At 45.3% G+C, this 17,786-nt stretch overlaps 1 protein-coding gene across 1 annotated transcript in view; it reads left to right on the forward strand.

The window, feature by feature from the left end:
* LOC129699890 (rho guanine nucleotide exchange factor TIAM2-like) overlaps window positions 1-17,786 on the forward strand; it is a 153,904-nt gene that overhangs the window by 40,637 nt on the left and 95,481 nt on the right. Inside the window, exons 7-8 of the mRNA XM_055640028.1 lie at window positions 12,278-12,463; window positions 14,742-14,894. Coding sequence (XP_055496003.1) covers window positions 12,278-12,463; window positions 14,742-14,894 — 339 coding nt within the window. The remainder of the gene's footprint in view (window positions 1-12,277; window positions 12,464-14,741; window positions 14,895-17,786) is intronic.

Genomic DNA, 17,786 nt, shown 5'->3' on the forward strand with positions numbered 1-17,786 from the left:
GAAGGGTCAGTGTGGGAATGGGAAGGAGAATTAAAGTGTTTGGCAACCGGGAGATCAGGTAGGCATGGACGGACTGAGCAAAGGTGTTCGGCAAAATGATCGCATAGTCTATGTTTGGTCTCGCCGATGTATAAGAGTCCACACCTTGAACAGCGGATACAGTAGATGAGATTGGAGGAGGTGCAAGTGAACCTCTGCCTCACCTGAATGATGTTATGTGTTAGAATCAGGGGATTGCTGGGATGATGATTTATAGTAATGAAGGAGGACTATATGGACTTTAGTAAGGCCTTTGACAAGGTTCCTCATGGAAGGTTGGTTAAGAAGGTTCGACTGTTGGGTATAAATGCAGGAATAGCAAGATGGATTCAACAGTGGCTGAATGGGAGAAGCCAGAGGGTAATGGTGGATGGCTGTTTGTCGGGTTGGAGGCAGGTGACTAGTGGGGTGCCACAGGGATCTGTGTTGGGTCCTTTGTTGTTTGCCATGTACATCAATGATCAGGATGAAGGTGTGGTAAATTGGATTAGTAAGTATGCAGATGATACCAAGATAGGGGGTGTTGTGGATAATGAAGAGGATTTCCAAAGTCTACAGAATGATTTAGGCCATTTGGAAGAATGGGCTGACAGATGGCAGATGGAGTTTAATGCTGATAAATGTGAGGTGCTACACCTTGGCAGGACAAATCAAAATAGGACGTACATGGTAAATGGTAGGGAATTGAAGAATGCAGTTAAACCGAGGGATCTGGGAATAACCGTGCATAGTTCCTTGAAGGTGGAATCTCATATAGATAGGGTGGTAAAGAAAGCTTTTGGTATGCTAGCCTTTATAAATCGGAGCATTGAGTATAGAAGCTGGGATGTAATGTTAAAATTGTACAAGGCATTGGTGAGACCAAATCTGGAGTATGGTGTACAATTTTGGTCGCCCAATTATAGGAAGGATGTCAACCAAATAGAGAGAGTACAGAGGAGATTTACTAGAATGTTGCCTGGGTTTCAACAACTAAGTTACAGAGAAAGGTGAATAAGTTAGGTCTTTATTCTCTGGAGCGCAGAAGGTTAAGGAGGGACTTGATAGAGGTCTTTAAAATGATGAGAGGGATAGACAGAGTTGATGTGGACAAGCTTTTCCCTTTGAGAATAGGGAAGATTCAAACAAGAGGACATGACTTCAGAATTAAGGGACAGAAGTTTAGGGGTAACATGAGGGGGAACTTCTTTACTCAGAGATTGGTAGCGGTGTGGAATGAGCTTCCAGTGGAAGTGGTGGAGGCAGGTTCGTTGGTATCATTTAAAAATAAATTGGATAGGCATATGGATGAGAAGGGAATGGAGGGTTATGGTATGAGTGCAGGCAGGTGGGACTAAGGGAAAAAAAGTTGTTCGGCACGGACTTGTAGGGCCGAGATGGCCTGTTTCCGTGCTGTAATTGTTATATGGTTATATGGTTAGCTGACTGGGTGGTTTGTGTTAAGGGAGAGTGCAAGGGACCTTGTTTGAGGCATGTAAATTGAAAACTCTCGACAACTGGAAAGACATCTTTCCCTTAGCGAAGAAATAAAAAACTAGAACACATAGGTGGTAAAGGGATTAGAATGGAGTAAAGGATCTGAAGCTTAATGCTCAAGAGGCATCAGACAGAAGCCCTCATTGCATTGTGGAGGTGACTGGGATGAGCAAAGTGCCACATTCTGGGAGTTTAATTAGTGCTTATTTTGCCAAGCACGAAAAAAACCAGTCCTCCACCTGTGATCAATGGGCTGTGATTACAGTTACAGATGAATGTTGAAATTTGAAGCAAGTATTGTTACGATGCAATCTATTCTCGACTACCTCTGTCTCCCAAGCTTCCATTCATTTCTAATATTAGAAATCTCTAAATTATTGCTTTACAAAACACCGAAACTCCAGCTATTTGCTCGCTGCAAAAATGGATTTATAACCGAGAAAGGACAAATATTGAATTGACATTCGACATTAAATTTTAATTTCCCCTTTGTGAATTGCTCTTCCGAGGATGTTAATAAAATGGACTCTGCCAAATGTCCACGCGCCTGTCATCATTCACAGGTGACTCCATTCTTGAACGGGGAAATTTTAGTTTGGTTTAGTTTAGAGATGCAGCAAGGATCTCCACGTAATAACTCTATCATACACACACACTAGGGACAATTTACATTTATACCAAGCCAATGAACCTACAAACCCTATACGTCTTTGGAGTGTGGGAGGAAACTGAAGATCTCTGAGAAAACCCACATGGTCACGGGGAGAACGTGCAAACTCCCTAAGTCAGTATTGAACCTGGGTCCCTGACGCTGTAAGGTAGTAGCTGCCCCGCTATGCCAACATGCCATCCAACAATTTGCCAACGTTTAATCTGTTCATAAAGGGCCTGTCCCACTTGGGCCGTCATTTACGTGACAGGCCGGTGGTGACCATGTCCGCACATGCGTCCGCACAGCCGTCTGGAGCGTGTGACGTCATTTGAAGGCCGAGTTCGGTGATCGTTTGCCTGCTTCTGCTGCTGTTGGGGGTGAGACATTGCGTCGCGCCAGGGTCTTGGGCCTGTCCCGCTTTGGCCGTCAGTTACGCGACAGGCCGGTGGCGTGCAAAGTCCACACTCCTCCACACCGCTCCATGCGCCCGTCCCCGTGCTACCCACCGCTACCAGGTCGCGTAAATGGCGCGCGAAAGACAGCCACGTGGGACAGGCCCTTAAGTGATAGGAGCAGAATTAAGCCATTAGCGCTTCAAACCTACTCGGCCATTCAATCCCTCTCCGCTGACCTATCATTCCCACTCAACCCTATTCTCCTGCCTTTCTTTTGGATGCTGCCCGGATAATGTGGTCTCCAGCAGTTGTTTTTTGTGTTCATTTTTTAATCTAATGCTTAATTGGATTTGCGACCTAATTGGAATTTTACAACTTGTGCTATTTTTAGTTACAAATATGAGAAGCAGAATTCTTGACGTACAGCATTTGAAATTTGAAAGTACAGTATTTCAATTATCGTTGCGCTGGGCCCAATCACCAGAACATGTGGAAAATAGGAGTCCTTCAAGCCTGTCGTCCATTCACCATGATCATGGCTGATATGTGCTGTCTTCAAGTCCTCTTCTGTTCCAGTTCCCCATAATGTGCAATTCCTTAATCATTCAAATACTAATACTAAGTCAAATACTAAGATGGTGCAGCATGATGGCACAGCGGTAGAGTTGCTGCTTTACAACGCCACGGACCCAGGTTCGATTCGATCCTGACTACCCGGGCCCCGAGATCTGCGGTTTCTGTACAGAGTTTGTACAAATGTTCTTGTTCCGTGTGTACCCGCGTTGGTTTTGATCACACCGGCGAGATCTTCGGTTTCTCTAAACCACTACTCCAAAGACAGTGTAGGTGAATAGTAGGTTTTAGTTGGCCAGAAGGTTAAGGTACAAAATGGATAACAGAGTTGTTCCCCTAATGGGAAGATGTGTAGGATTTAGGGGTGTTGGTGTTCGTGAGCTCACACATCGACGCAGACGCGAAGGGAATGTGCCGAAGGGCTAAGTGTTTCCGTAGGGCGAGATGGCCTGTTTCTGTAATCTCTAAACAAAACTGCCCCCATCACCATCAGTGCAGAGAATTCCAGACATTCACTACCTTTTGAGAGAAGAAAATAGGTCTCCCTTCATTCTTCTAAACTACAGGGAATGCAGACCCAAGTTGTCTTGCCCTGCTTCATAAATTCTTGCTTGGTTGTTGATAACTGTCGTGCTGCCTCCTATTGCAACACAGAAAGCTGATTTGAAGACATTAAAAATATGAACACAAATAGGCCAACTGGCCCTTTGGTAGTGTCCACCAATTATCAGAATCATCTATCAAACTCCCTTCTGTCATAAAAACATAGAAATTAGGTGCAGGAGGAGGCCATTCGGCCCTTCGAGCCTGCACCGCCATTCAATATGATCATGGCTGATTATCCAACTCAGTATCCCGTACCTGCCTTCTCTCCATACCCTCTAATCCCCTTAGCCACAAGGGCCACATCTAACTCCCTCTTAAATATAGCCAATGAACTGGCCTCGACTACCCTCTGCGGCAGAGAGTTCCAGAGATTCGCCACTCTCTGTGTGAAAAAAGTTCTTCTCATCTCGGTTTTAAAGGATTTCCCCCTTATCCTTAAGCTGTGACCCCTTGTCCTGGACTTCCCCAACATCGGGAACAATCTTCCTGCATCTAGCCTGTCCAACCCCTTAAGAATGTTGTAAGTTTCTATAAGATCCCCTCTCAATCTCCTAAATTCTAGAGAGTATAAACCAAGTCTATCCAGTCTTTCTTCATAAGACAGTCCTGACATCCCAGGAATCAGTCTGGTGAACCTTCTCGGCACTCCCTCTATGGCAATAATGTCCTTCCTCAGATTTGGAGACCAAAACTGTACGCAATACTCCAGGTGTGGTCTCACCAAGACCCTGTACAACTGCAGTAGAACCTCCCTGCTCCTATTCTCAAATCCTTTTGCTATGAAGTCGTGGGGTAGACTGAGCCTGACTTCTTGAATTAATAGTCAACGGTCCATCGATTATATAATGGTTATAACGGATGGTTGACCACGCCCCCCAGGCTCGCTCCACATCCCCAGATGTCCCCCACATCGTTTCTCACCGCCTTCCCAGCCGGTCCTTCCAGCACCACCGCCGTCCCACACACACCTTCCTTCTAACGCCACCGACAACATCTGACCCGCACTCCAGCCGCCCACTGGCCACGAACATTGTCCGCTGATCCTCTCCTCTCCCGTGGCCCCCATCAGGCCAGGTACTCCGACTCACCTGGATTCCAGGCCCTCCTCCAGCACTTGTGTCCTTTTCTGCATCAGCCGACAACTACAGTTATTTGTTTCTGCTCCTTATGCAATTATAACTGTGCTGGAAGGAGGGTGCTGGTGTACACTGAAGATCGACACAAAATGCTGGAGTAACGCAGCGGGTCAGGCAGCATCTCTGGAGGGAAGGAATGGGTGATGTTTTGGGTCGAGACCCTTCGTCAGACTGAGATAGCACTGTACTCTGTTGTAGCACACGATCACCATTCTTCAGGCTCTCCCCTTGTCCATCATAGCGGGGGTTTGCTGTATTGTGAATTGTTTTTATATCGGTTGAACTTGTAACTCGGCAGTTTTCTATCAATCTCACATTAGCCAGCAGTAATAAGAAACATCAGATTCAAATACAAGACCGAATGGGTAACGTTTCGGGCCGAGACCCTTCTTCTGACCTGAAACGTCAGCCATTCCTTCCCTCCAGAGATGTTGCCTGTCCTGCTGTTACTCCAGCTTTTTGTGTGTGTGTGTATCTATGGTTTAAACCAGCACCTGCAGTTCCTTCTTACACAGATTCAAATATAATTTGAATATAGGTTGAACAAGTTAGGGCTTTATTCTTTGGAGCGCAGTAGGTTAAGGGGGGACTTGATAGAGGTTTTTAAAATGATGAGAGGGATAGACAGAGTTGACGTGGAAAAGCTTTTCCCACTGAGAGTAGGGAAGATTCAAACAAGGGGACATGACATGAGAATTAAGGGACAGAAGTTTAGGGGTAACATGAGGGGGAACTTCTTTACTCAGAGAGTGGTGGCTGTGTGGAATGAGCTTCCAGTGAAGGTGGTGGAGGCAGGTTCGTTTTTATCATTTAAAAATAAATTGGATAGTTATATGGATGGGAAGGGAATGGAGGGTTATGGTCTGAGCACAGGTATATGGGACTAGGGGAAATTATGTGTTCGGCACGGACTAGAAGGGTCGAGATGGCCTGTTTCCGTGCTGTAATTGTTATATGGTTATATGGTTATAATCTTGAATTAATTATTTAGCAGTTTGGTCAAAACCTAATCGAATCGGGGTACTAGTCCAAAGACCGAATGGCCTGTTCTTCAGTTTAGTTTAGGGATACAATGTAGAAACAGGTCCTTCGGCCGACTGATTCCACGCCGACCAGCGATCCCCGCACATTAACACTATCCCACGCGAGGGATGATTTATACATTTCTACCAAGTCGATTCCCCTACGAACCTGCGCGTCTTTACCTTGTGGGAGGAAACCAGAGTTCTTGGAGAAAACCCACGCAGGTCACGTGGGGGGAGGAGGTACAAACTCCGTACAGACAGCACCCGTAGTCAGGATTGAACCCGGGTCTCTGGCGCTGTAAGGCAGCAACTCTACCGCTGCGCCACAGTGCAGATTGTTCTGTTGGCTAATATGTTCCTTGCACACTACATTTGAAGAAAATGTAGCTAAGACCCAGTTTTATTGTGTTCTAAGCAATCTGTTTTGCATTAAAGGAGTGCATGGTGCTGCACGCCATAATTGAGCATGTTATTCAGTGTATCTGCACTGGCTAAGCGAGAATGCATCTTTCTTTCAAATTCAAATATTATTTTGAACACACTAAAAATCAGCATGAAACGCATCAACAAATCAGTTTGAAACTAGAAGAATGTTTTCCCTACCGAAGGAAGAAAGCGGATGTGTTATTTGCTTTCATTGAGTTAGCTTTTTTCCATCTACCTTGTTTGCCATGGGTATAGACATAATATCCCTCAGCATTATGAATGATGCCTTTGTGTATCTTGGTAGAACAAACTGTTACATGGTGACGTTCCCATTTCCCTGACATGATTGTCGGGGGAGGTAGGGGAGAGTCCGACGAGAGGTGCTAGAAGAGGAAGAAGGAAGTCATTCCTGAACTCTATTGGTTTCTCCTTTTTAATTAAATGTCAAATTATTTTTTAAAAAAGACCTTGCTCATCAAGACTGTAGAATAGAACTGCCCTGAAAAGACCCAGTACTAGAATTGATACCAAGTAGTAGCAATGTTACAAAATTTTGAGATTTAAAAAATCAAGTCTGCAATTTATCCCATCAGATAAAGCAGTTTAATTTGACACCTATTTCACTTTCATATCTCAAGTATTTAAAAAGTTATGGCCATTTTCATACTCGGAAATTAGCATCTTGTTCCCTATTGATTTTCTATGGACATAACACAAAAGCTGTGATCGTGGACAGTCAAAAGCCGATAACTTTCTTAAAAATTAAGAGAACTGAATGAAATGTTCAGTTATCATAGATTGAAGCATTCTGAAACAAATATAAATCAATCTTACTTGGATGACCTGAAATTAAAGCATATAATTAGTTAGTTACCCAATTGGAGCTAATTTCAAACTTCAATTACTAGATCTAAACATCTATTTCTTAATAAATAATTAACATTTTTAAATAGCCTAAGTGTCCAAATAATATTCACAAATAATTCACAATAAAACATGATTTTTAAATATCATTTACATTAATTTATAGGCCAAATGGAAGGAATTTAGTGTTCAATTGATGTAAATTAAAGTCAATTTAAATCAGCTTTCTCGTGGGATCCTGTGAACGCGCTGGTTTAGAATGTTCACATTGCGCTAGATTTGTGCCCTCAAATGCCCAGAAAAATACTGCGGGATATAATGGGCCCAAAATTAGCTACTCGCAACTTTAAACTTTGTATAAAGGGATCTTAATGTAAAAATAAACACCCTACCTTCTGTTGTCTGCTGTATGAGACCCTGCCGGTTGCCGGTGGTCGCGGGTTTAGAGGTTAATTTTTAAACTACTACAACAATTATATAAAGCCTTTAAAACTAATAATAGCTAAAGCGACGGACTATTCCAGCGATTTTCCGTTAATAATTAACTAGGCTGAACATCCTCGATTGGAACAGCCTAGAGAAAATCGCATTTTAAACCCGCCCCCCCTCTAAACGGCGCCAAAATCGCGCACACGGGCTGGGACAGATTTTCAGCGACGCTTCAGGTACGCTTTGCAACATACCTACAAGTAGCCTTCAGATTTTACAGAAGTTTCTAAGATATCATGTGTAGAAAGGAACTGCAGATTCCGGTTTCAACCGAAGATAGACACAAAGTGCTGGAGTAACTCAGCGGATCAGGCAGCATCTCTGGAGAGAAGGAATGGGCGACGTTTTGGGTCAAGACCCTTCAGATTGAGAGTTGAGGGAAAGGTTTCCCATTCCCCTGACTCTCTGTATAAAGAAGGGTCTCGACCCGAAACGTCAGCCATTCCTTCCCTCTAGCGATGCTGCCTGATCCGCTGAGTTATTCCAGCTTTTTTGTGTTTCTCTTGTGAGGTTTTGCCCTGCCCCACCTTTCTTTCCCAGTTTTGTCAGCCCTATCAGTCTGAGAAAGGTATTAGACACAAAATGTCACCTGTCCATTCCCTCCGCAGATGCGGACTGACCTGCTGAGTTCCTCCAGCAGACAAAATGTGTAGGAAGAAACTGCAGATAGTGGTTCAAGTCAAGTCAAGTCAAGTTTATTTGTCACATACACATACGAGATGTGCAGTGAAATGAAAGTGGCAATGCTCGCGGACTTTTGTGCAAAAGACAAACAACAAAACAACCAAACAAATTATAAACACAATCATAACACACATATTCTTTTACATAATAACTCGGTTTACACCAAAGATAGATACAAAATGCTGGAGTAACTCAGTGGGACAGGCAGCATCTCTGGATGGAAGGAATGGGTGATGTTTCGGGTCGAAACCCTTAAGTCTCAACCCAACACGTCACCCATTCCTTCCATCCAGAGATGCTGCCTGTCCTGCTGAATTGTGCCCCTGACCCTTAGGCGACTAGGCTGTTTTTCATGTTCGTGAGTAGTCTCCTCAAGTTGCCTAAAGAGTCGTTACATTTTTCTGGTTGCCGCTGGATTTTGAAATGTTCAAAACCTTTCAGCGACTGCGGGCTTGGCGTAGCTTGTCTTCTCCTGCCGTAGGTGCTGTCGGAGGTTGTCGCCAGGATGACGTAGGTTGTCGCCGGGTGACGTTGGTTGTGGCCAGGTGCTGACTTCGGTGAATTCCATTGGCGACTACCTACGTCAACCGGCGACAGGTACTGGCGACTGAGTTGTCTTCAGTTGTTGTAGACATTGTCGTGGGGGGGGAGGGTCCTGTCACTTTTTCGGCGACCTGCTACGACTGTGACAGTCGCTAGCAGTCGCCAAAAAAATCGCCTAAGTGGGACAGGCCCTTTACTCCAGTATTACGAGTTCCTCCAGCAGTTTCATTGTGACTAAATATTGTCCATTGGACAGCTCCACCTGCTGGTCAATTTGAGAACAGTTAACATGCATCCAATTGGAACTGAATGCATTTGTGGGAAGGTAGTTCTGCATTCTGGTTCTTCAGCTGACGGTTTGTTCTCCACAATGTTAAATAGACCATTAATTCCAGTAGAGCCTCAACAAATGAGATGTTTGAAATAACGCTCTGAGGTTCATGTTTTTTTTAATTGCTAAATGGAAACTCATCACAAGCTTTGAAAACTGACATTTAGTAATGTCATTTGATGGGTTTGGATAACTTTGTAAAATCCATGGATTGATGACCCAGAGACACAAGTTCAAACCCCAGCATAGCACCTGAGGAATTTAATTTCATTAATTAAGTAAATCTGGAATTAAATAACTGGTTGTTATAAAAATATTTTTAGATCTTTTTAGGAGGATGCTATGAGAATGCAGGGTGACTTGGACAGGTTGGGGGAGTGGGCAGATGCATGGCAGATGAAGTTTAATACGGATAAATGTGAGGTTATCTACTTTGGTAGCAAAAACAGGAAGGCAGATTACTATCTAAATGGCGTCAAATTGGGAAAAGGGGAAGTACAATGGGATCTGGGGGCCTTTGTTCATCAGTCTATGAAAGTAAGCATGCAGGTACAGCAGGCAGTGAAGAAAGCAAATGGCATGTTGGCCTTCATAACAAGAGGAATCGAATATAGGAGCAAAGAGGTCCTTCTGCAGTTGTACAGAGCCCTAGTGAGACCACACCTGGAGTATTGTGTGCAGATTTGGTCCTCTAATTTGAGAAAGGACATTCTTGCTATTGAGGGAGTGCAGCGTAGGTTTACAAGGTTAATTCCTGGGATGGCGGGACTGTCGTATGCTGAGAGAATGGAGCAGCTGGGCTTGTACACTCTGGAGTTTAGAAGGATGAGAGGGTATCTCATTGAAACATATAAGATTGTTAAGGGTTTGGACACGCTAGAGGCAGGAAACATGTTCCCGATGTTGGGGTAGTCCAGAACCAGGGGCCACAGTTTAAGAATAGGGGGTAAGCCATTCAGAACGGAGACGAGGAAACACTTTTTCTCACAGAGAGTTGGGAGTCTGTGGAATTCTCTGCCTCAGAGAGCGATGGAGGCCGGTTCTCTGGATACTTTCAAGAGAGAGCTTGATAGGGCTCTTAAAGATAGTGGAGTCAAGGGATATGGGGAGAAGGCAGGAACGGGTTACTGCGGATGATCAGCCATGATCACACTGAATGGCGGTGCTGGCTCGAAGGGCCAAATGGCCTTCTCCTGCCATGTCTATTGTCTAAATCCACCTAGTTAATTTATGCTTGTTAGGGGAGGAAACCTACTGCTGCCTACTGTATAAGTGAGTGCAGAACAGCAACGTTGTGAATGGCATCTTAACAGGGTGACACGGTGGCGCAGCGGTAGAGCTACAGCCTTACAGCACCAGAGACCTGGGTTCAATCCTGACTACGGGTGCCGTCTGTATGAAGTTTGTACGTTCTCCCCGTTACCGCGAGGATTTTCTCCGAGATCAGGTTTAACGGTTAATTGGCTTGGTGTAAATATGAATTGTCCCTAGTGTGTGTAGGATGGTTTTAATGTGCGGACCCGATGGGCCGAGGGGCCTGTTTCCGCGCTGTATTTCTAAACTAAACACTCAGGAAATCCACAGGGTTGCAGGGAGAATGTGCAAGCTTGATGTAGACAACACCAGAGGTCAGGATTGAACCTATATCGCTGGAAAAATGAGGTGGCAGATCTACCAGCCGGTGTACTGTTCTTTTCCAATAAAGTGGGAAAAGCCGGCCACAAATATATTTTTTAAAATGTAATGCGTTACTTTCAAGTTTCTCAAAGAAAGTGCTCACACTGTGCCGAGACTTGTTGATGTCAAAGATACCTAGAAGCTGCTAATTCATTGCTGTAAAATCCGAAGATCGACACAAAATGCTGGAGTAACTCAGCGGGGCAGGCAGTATCTCTGGAGAGAAGGATTGGGTGGCGTTTCCCAGTCCATACTCTCCACAGATGCTGCCTGTCCTGCTGAGTTACTCCAGCATTTTGTCCATCCTCGATGTCAGCAGCATCTGCGGTTCCTTCCTCCGCACTGTCATATCAGACTTTGCTTTTGTACATTGAAGGTAGGTATGAATTGAAATCTGTCGTAATTGGCAGTTTGATTCAATGAGAGGTCTATAAGTTTAAGGTAGACACAAAATGCTGGAGTATCTCAACGGGTGAGGGAGCATCTCTGTAGAGAAGGAATGGGTGACACTTTAGTTCAAGACCCTTCTTCAGACTGATGTTAGGGGAGGGGGCTGGACAAAGGTCTAAGTTTGATGTTGAGTTGAAATTCTGGTGAAATATTACTACACTAATGAACGAATTTCTGCATAACATATTGCAGTCTGTCCCTGCCTGATAATATACTGGGGATATCTGTGACATTTACAAATGATTCCTGCCTCAAGATTCATTGTGGTAAGGTACTTGATGCCACACTAATTGTGTTAAAACAATTCATCCAGCGATTTCTTCCCCCATTAGTTTAGCGTAGATTATTATTGTCTCGTTTACCGAGATACAGCGAAAAGCTTTTGTTTATCAAAGAAAAGACTATGCATGATTACAATCAAGTACATAATGAGGATGAAGGGTACAACATTTAGCCCAATAGAGTCTGATGAAAGATAGTTCAAAATTCTCCACTGACGTAGATGGGAGGTAATTTTTCCCATGATTGAGTTTAGTTTATTGTCTCGTGTACCGAGGTACAGTGAAAATCTTTTGGTGCGTGCTATGCAGTCAGCAGAAAGACAGTGCATGATTACAATCGAGCCATTTACATTTACAGTATATAGATACATGATAAGGGAATAACGTATAATGCAAGGTAAAGCCAGCAAAGTCCGATCAATGATAGCCTGAGGGTCACCAATGATGTAGATAGTAGTTCAGCAATGCTCTCTGGTTGTGGTCGGATGATTCAGTTGCCTGCTGTGGTAGCAACTGAACTGTGAGTCTGTCTCACCTGGAAGGACCGGCGGGGTCCCTTGATGGTACAAACCAAAGTGCCATGAGAACTAGAAAATATGGTCATTAATCCACTGAATGCTTTAAACCCAGATCCAGCAGTGGGAGCACAACCTGGAGAAGTTTAACGTGGACCTGTTTCGGATGCGCTGCTACCTAGCCAGCCTGCAAGGTGGTGAGCTGCCCAATCCCAAGAGTCTCCTTGCAGCAGCCAGCCGGCCTTCCAAGCTGGCACTTAGCAGGCTGGGCATCTTCTCCGTCTCCTCCTTTCATGCTCTGGTAAGGATAACTTTTTGTTCCCACAGCTCTCTGTGCATTTAGTCATCACCACACACTAACACTATCCTACACACACCAGGGACAATTTACACTTACACCAAGCCAATTAACCTACAAACCTGTGTTTAAGAGGGAACTGCAGATGCTGGAGAATCGAAGGTTACACAAAAAAGCTGGAGAAACTCAGCGGGTGCAGCAGCATCTGATGCTGCTGCACCCGCTGAGTTTCTCCAGCTTTTTTGTGTAACCTACAAACCTGTATGTCTTTGGAGTGTGGGAGGAAACCGAAGATCCCGGAGAAAACCCACGCAAGTCGCGGGGAGAACGCACAAACTCCGTACAGACAGCACCCAAAGTCGGCATAAAACCTGGGTGTCCGACACTCTAAGGCAGCAACTCTACCGCTGCGCCACCGTGCCGCAGTGAGATGAGAGTGACTGCCTTAGAATTCAAGCTGCATTGCGTAAGCCAAAGTTAGTGCTGTCTAAGAGAAAGGAGGCCTTCAGTGGTTGGAAGCAACACGTCGCACAGCAGACGATGGTTGTGTTTGTCCAGCGTTCAACCTCCCAAACCCAGATCATTAGTACAGCAGATAACCTGGGCAGTGTCCGCAACCAAAGCTTCACTAATGTCCTTCTTTCCAGCACTCGGGTGGAAGTACGGATATTGACGAATAATTGAAGTCAGGTGGCCCATGTCTGTCTGCAGCAAGGCCCAGATAACGTTTTGACTTGGGCTGATAAGTGGCAAGCCATAGGAATGCCAGCAATGACCAACATCCAATTGAGAGTGTATATTTACTTACCCTTAAAGACGGGGCCATCAGCAAGTAACCTACCATCAATGTCCAAGGGTCAACATTTGTAGAAACACAGCTCTGGCTAAATGTAAGCACATTCACAAGGGGTGTTGAAGCCATCCCATTGGCTATAAAATTGAATGATTCCTCAAAATGCTAAATTCAGTTGTTTGAAAAAATGGCTGTTCTGACCTGTTTGGGTTGACGATAATAGTGAATGCAATTGTTTAAAGCATCTGAATATAGGTCCTAACACGGTACTAATATAATCAATTTCCGATCTTAACTTTGATCATAATATTGATCAACTTTTGTATCAATATTATGAATCATTGATAACTTTAGCTTGACCCCTTCTGTGTAACTGTCAGTGTGAGCAGGATATGAGAATCACAAGTTTTTGTGTACCATTGCTTTAAAATTTTAATCATTCAAATTGATGTTAATGACATTTCAAAGGCATAGAGTGATACAGCGTGGAAACAGGACCTTCGGCCCAACTTGTCCACACCGGCCAACATGTCCCAGCTACACCAGTCCCATCCGCCTGCGTTTGGCCCATAGAAACATAGATACATAGAAAATAGGTGCAGGAGGAGGTCATTCGGCCCTTCATCATTGTGATCATGGCTGATCGCCCCCAATCAATAACCCGTGCCTGCCTTCTCCCCATATCCCTTGACTCCATTAGCCCCTAGAGCTCTATCTAACTCTCTCTTAAATCCATCCAGTGATTTGGCCTCCACTGCCCTCTGTGGCAGGGAATTCCATAAATTCACAGCTCTCTGGGTGAAAAGGTTTTTTCTCACCTCAGTCTGAAATGACCTCCCCTTTAATCTACTGTGGCCCCTGGTTCTGGACTCGCCCAACATTGGGACCATTTTTCCTGCATCTAGCTTGTCTAGTCCTTTTATAATTTTATATGTTTCTATAAGATCCCCCTCATCCTTCTAAACTCCAGTGAATCCAAGCCTAGTCTTTTCAATCTTTCCTCATATGACAGTCCCGCCATCCCAGAGATCAATCTCGTGAACCAAAGCTGCACTGCCTCTATCACAAGGATGTCCTTCCTCAAATGGGCAGGGACCTCCCCATATCCCTCCAAACCTGTCTGATCTATGTTTCGTAAACGTTGGGAAAGTCCCTGCCTCAACTACCTCCTCTGGCAGCTTGTTCCATACACCCACCACCCTTTGTGTGAAAAAGTTACCCCCTGCAGATTCTGATTAAATCTTTTCCCCTTCACCTTAAACCTCTGCCCTCTGGTCCTCGATTCCCCTACTCTGGGCAAGAGACTCTATGCATCCACCCGATCTATTCCTCTCATGGTTTTTAACACATTTGTATATTTCTGTTTGGCAAATACACTGAACTGGAAACGATACAGAAGCTTTTAAACAATCAGAGTCGCAAAGAAGCACATATCATTTTCTGTGGATGTTGAAAGCAAATTATCACATAGTCTGTTTTCCTTTGAAGAATTGTTCCAGGGATGAAGCCATGCTCAGAAAAAGAACGCTGTCCTTGTCACAACGGATAAGAAGCAAAAAGGGCATCTTTTCGTCGTTGAAGGGATTGGACGATCTGGGAAGAAAGGGGAAAGAAAAAGAAAAAGGCCCACCGATTATGCAGGCATGTCCAACTTTTTAGAACAGAGAAAGTGGAGTACTATTTAATGAGTTGTTATTTGTATAATTCATCTCACATGTCTTGCTTAGTTTAGAGATACAGCGCGGAAACAGGCCCTTCGGCCCACCGAGTCCGCACTGACCAGCGATCCCCGCACATTAACACCACCACACACACACACACACACACACACACACACACACACACACACACACACACACACACACACACACACACACACACACACACACACACACACACACACACACACACACACACACACACACACACACACGGAATAATTTTTTTAAAAACCATTTACACCAATCCAATTAACCTACAAACCTGTACGTGTTTGGAGTGTGGGAGGAAACCGGAGCACCCGGAGAAAACCCACGTGGTCACGGGGAGAACGTACAAACTCCGTACAGACAGCACCCACACTCGGGATCGAACCAATTCTACCGCTGCGCCAATTAATTGTCTTTTGAGGACTTTTTGTTGAGATGTTACATTGCACGGGTGCTGTTTGTCTGGTGACAAAGTTCCCACAGTAATATTAAATTGGGAATCCTGAGTTGTGTGAGTGGCATCAATCTTACTGAATGGCTGAGCAGGCCTGCGTTGCTATCCTGGTTTGCATCAAGAGCAAATCAGAAAAAATGTATTTTGAGTCGGAGGGAACTGCAGATGCTGGTTTAAACCGAAGATAATCACTAAAAATTGGAGTAACAGTGGGTCAGACAGCATCTCTGGAGAAAATGAATAGGTGACCTTTCTTTAGACTGAGAGTCATGGGAAAGGGAAACGAGAGATATAGACGGTGATGTAGAGAGATAGGGGACAAAAACATGCTGTGGCAGAAACTGTTGCTTAGGCAGATGTTCCAGATTACTAATGGGATCAACAGATCGTGTGCTTTCTCGAGTTCTGATCATGTTCACTTTGTTCTTTAATTAGAAGAGTAGGCACCATAGTATATTTTGTTCATTGTTTAGTCTTGATGTCGTCCCATCTGCCTCAAACATCAGGGCTCGTGTGCCTGGCATAAATAATGCACTAAATAAATGCTGTAGTTTCCGGAAGTGGCGGCGCTGTGGAACAGCTGCGGCTCGCCTGCAGTCTGTCTGTTTTTACTTTTTTGTGTTGTTTTTTTGTCTAGTTCAGTTAAATTTTTGGTTATTAGGTGGGGTTATGTGTGTGGGGGGGGGGGGGGGGGGGTGAAACAGGGCTTTCTGTCTCTCCCTTCGGGAGGAATGCGACTTTTTTGTCGTATCCCCCTTCTCTTCCCGCGCCTGAGCTGAGGCCTAATGGCGGAGCTGGTGGCCTCCAACCTGCGACCGACCTCGAGGCCCCGGAGGTAGAGCCAGCCAGGTTGGCCGTCTTCGAGCTGCGGCGATGTTCGGGCAGCGGCACGACTCGGCGCTCCGGTGAGGGCGGACGGCGCGGGGCTGAGACACTCCCGTGCGGGCGGCGCGGCTACCGGCTGGAAGGTGCTCCCGTGGGGGCAGCCCGGTGCGGGGCTGAGACACTCCCGTGCGGGCGGCGCGGCTACCGGCTGGAAGGTGCTCCCGTGTGGACGGACCAGCTCCCGGCTGGAAGGTGCTCCCGTGGGGGCGGCCCGGTGAGGGACTGAGACGCTGCCGTGTGGGCAGCCCGGTGCGGGGCGGAGACGGTGCTCCGGTGGCTGAGGCGGCGTTCTGGCGGCTGCGACCTGAATCCGGGGCTCGGCCGCGGGCCAGTGGACGACATCGTCGGGAGCTCGCGGGTCACGGGCTGGTGCCTGTTTTCCGGAGCTCCCGTGGCAGCAGCTGCGTCCGCTGGAATGGAGGGCGGCAGCTTAGACCACCCCCGGGCCGCGGAGCTTGAACCGCGGGACTGACTTACCATCGCCCGGTGGGGTATCGCCTCAGCGCAGAGGGAGAAGAGGAGGGAAGAGACAGCAACTCTAAGACTTTTGCCTCCATCACAGTGAGGAGGTGCTTGTTGAACTCACTGTGGCGGATGTTACTTTGTGTTTATTGTGTGTTGTTATTATTACATGTATGGCTGCAGGCAACAACATTTCGTTCAGACCGAAAGGTCTGAATGACAAATAAAGGATTCAAATTTCAAAATTCAAATTCAAATACAAATTAGTTTCTGTGCTGCAGAGATGCAGCCACCCGCCTCCCGTTGCTGCTCCAATCCCTTCAGGATCTTGGAGTGCAGCAGTGGGCTAGACTGTACCATGCCACAATTAGCACAATTGTGTAAAGTTTTGGAAGCAGGAGAAGAAAATGTGACCAATCTATAAACCTTTGCATTCTGTCTTAATTGTAGGAAGGTCTTGATGAAAGCTTTTGTAGTGTATTGACATTTTCACATTTGATTCGAGTGCTTTTTAGTTTCTAAATGTCCGAATGTTCTTTCCCATATTTGTGTCTGTGCCTGCCAAACTATATCCCTTAGCCTCTTCATTCATTTGTTCTATATCTCTCTACACCACCGTCAATATCTCTTGTTTCCCTTTCCCCCGTCTCTCAGTCTGAAGTAGGGCCTCCAGCCAAAACGTCGCCTATTCCTAATCTCCAGAGATGCTACCTGACCTGCTGAGTTACTCCAGTATTTTGTGTCTCCTTTAGCTGAAAGTGTGTTGGTTTTATAACCACATGCCGGGTTCAATGAAAATACATATATGTTTAATGTATAACAGACCTTTAATTTAAATAACAATAAAAGTTTGTGAAATGGCAACACATTAAAATAGGGAATATACTTTTGCCAAATAGAATGCAACTTCACAGTTATTGTAGATATATTTCTGTTGTTCCATTGATGCCTAAATCTAGAGCAGGTCTATTTTTGTCTGTGAGCCTTCGCCCCATGAGATATATATTGTAAACAACTTATGTG

This window comes from Leucoraja erinacea, chromosome 8 (assembly GCF_028641065.1).
Source record: "Leucoraja erinacea ecotype New England chromosome 8, Leri_hhj_1, whole genome shotgun sequence".
Lineage (NCBI taxonomy): Eukaryota > Metazoa > Chordata > Chondrichthyes > Rajiformes > Rajidae > Leucoraja > Leucoraja erinaceus.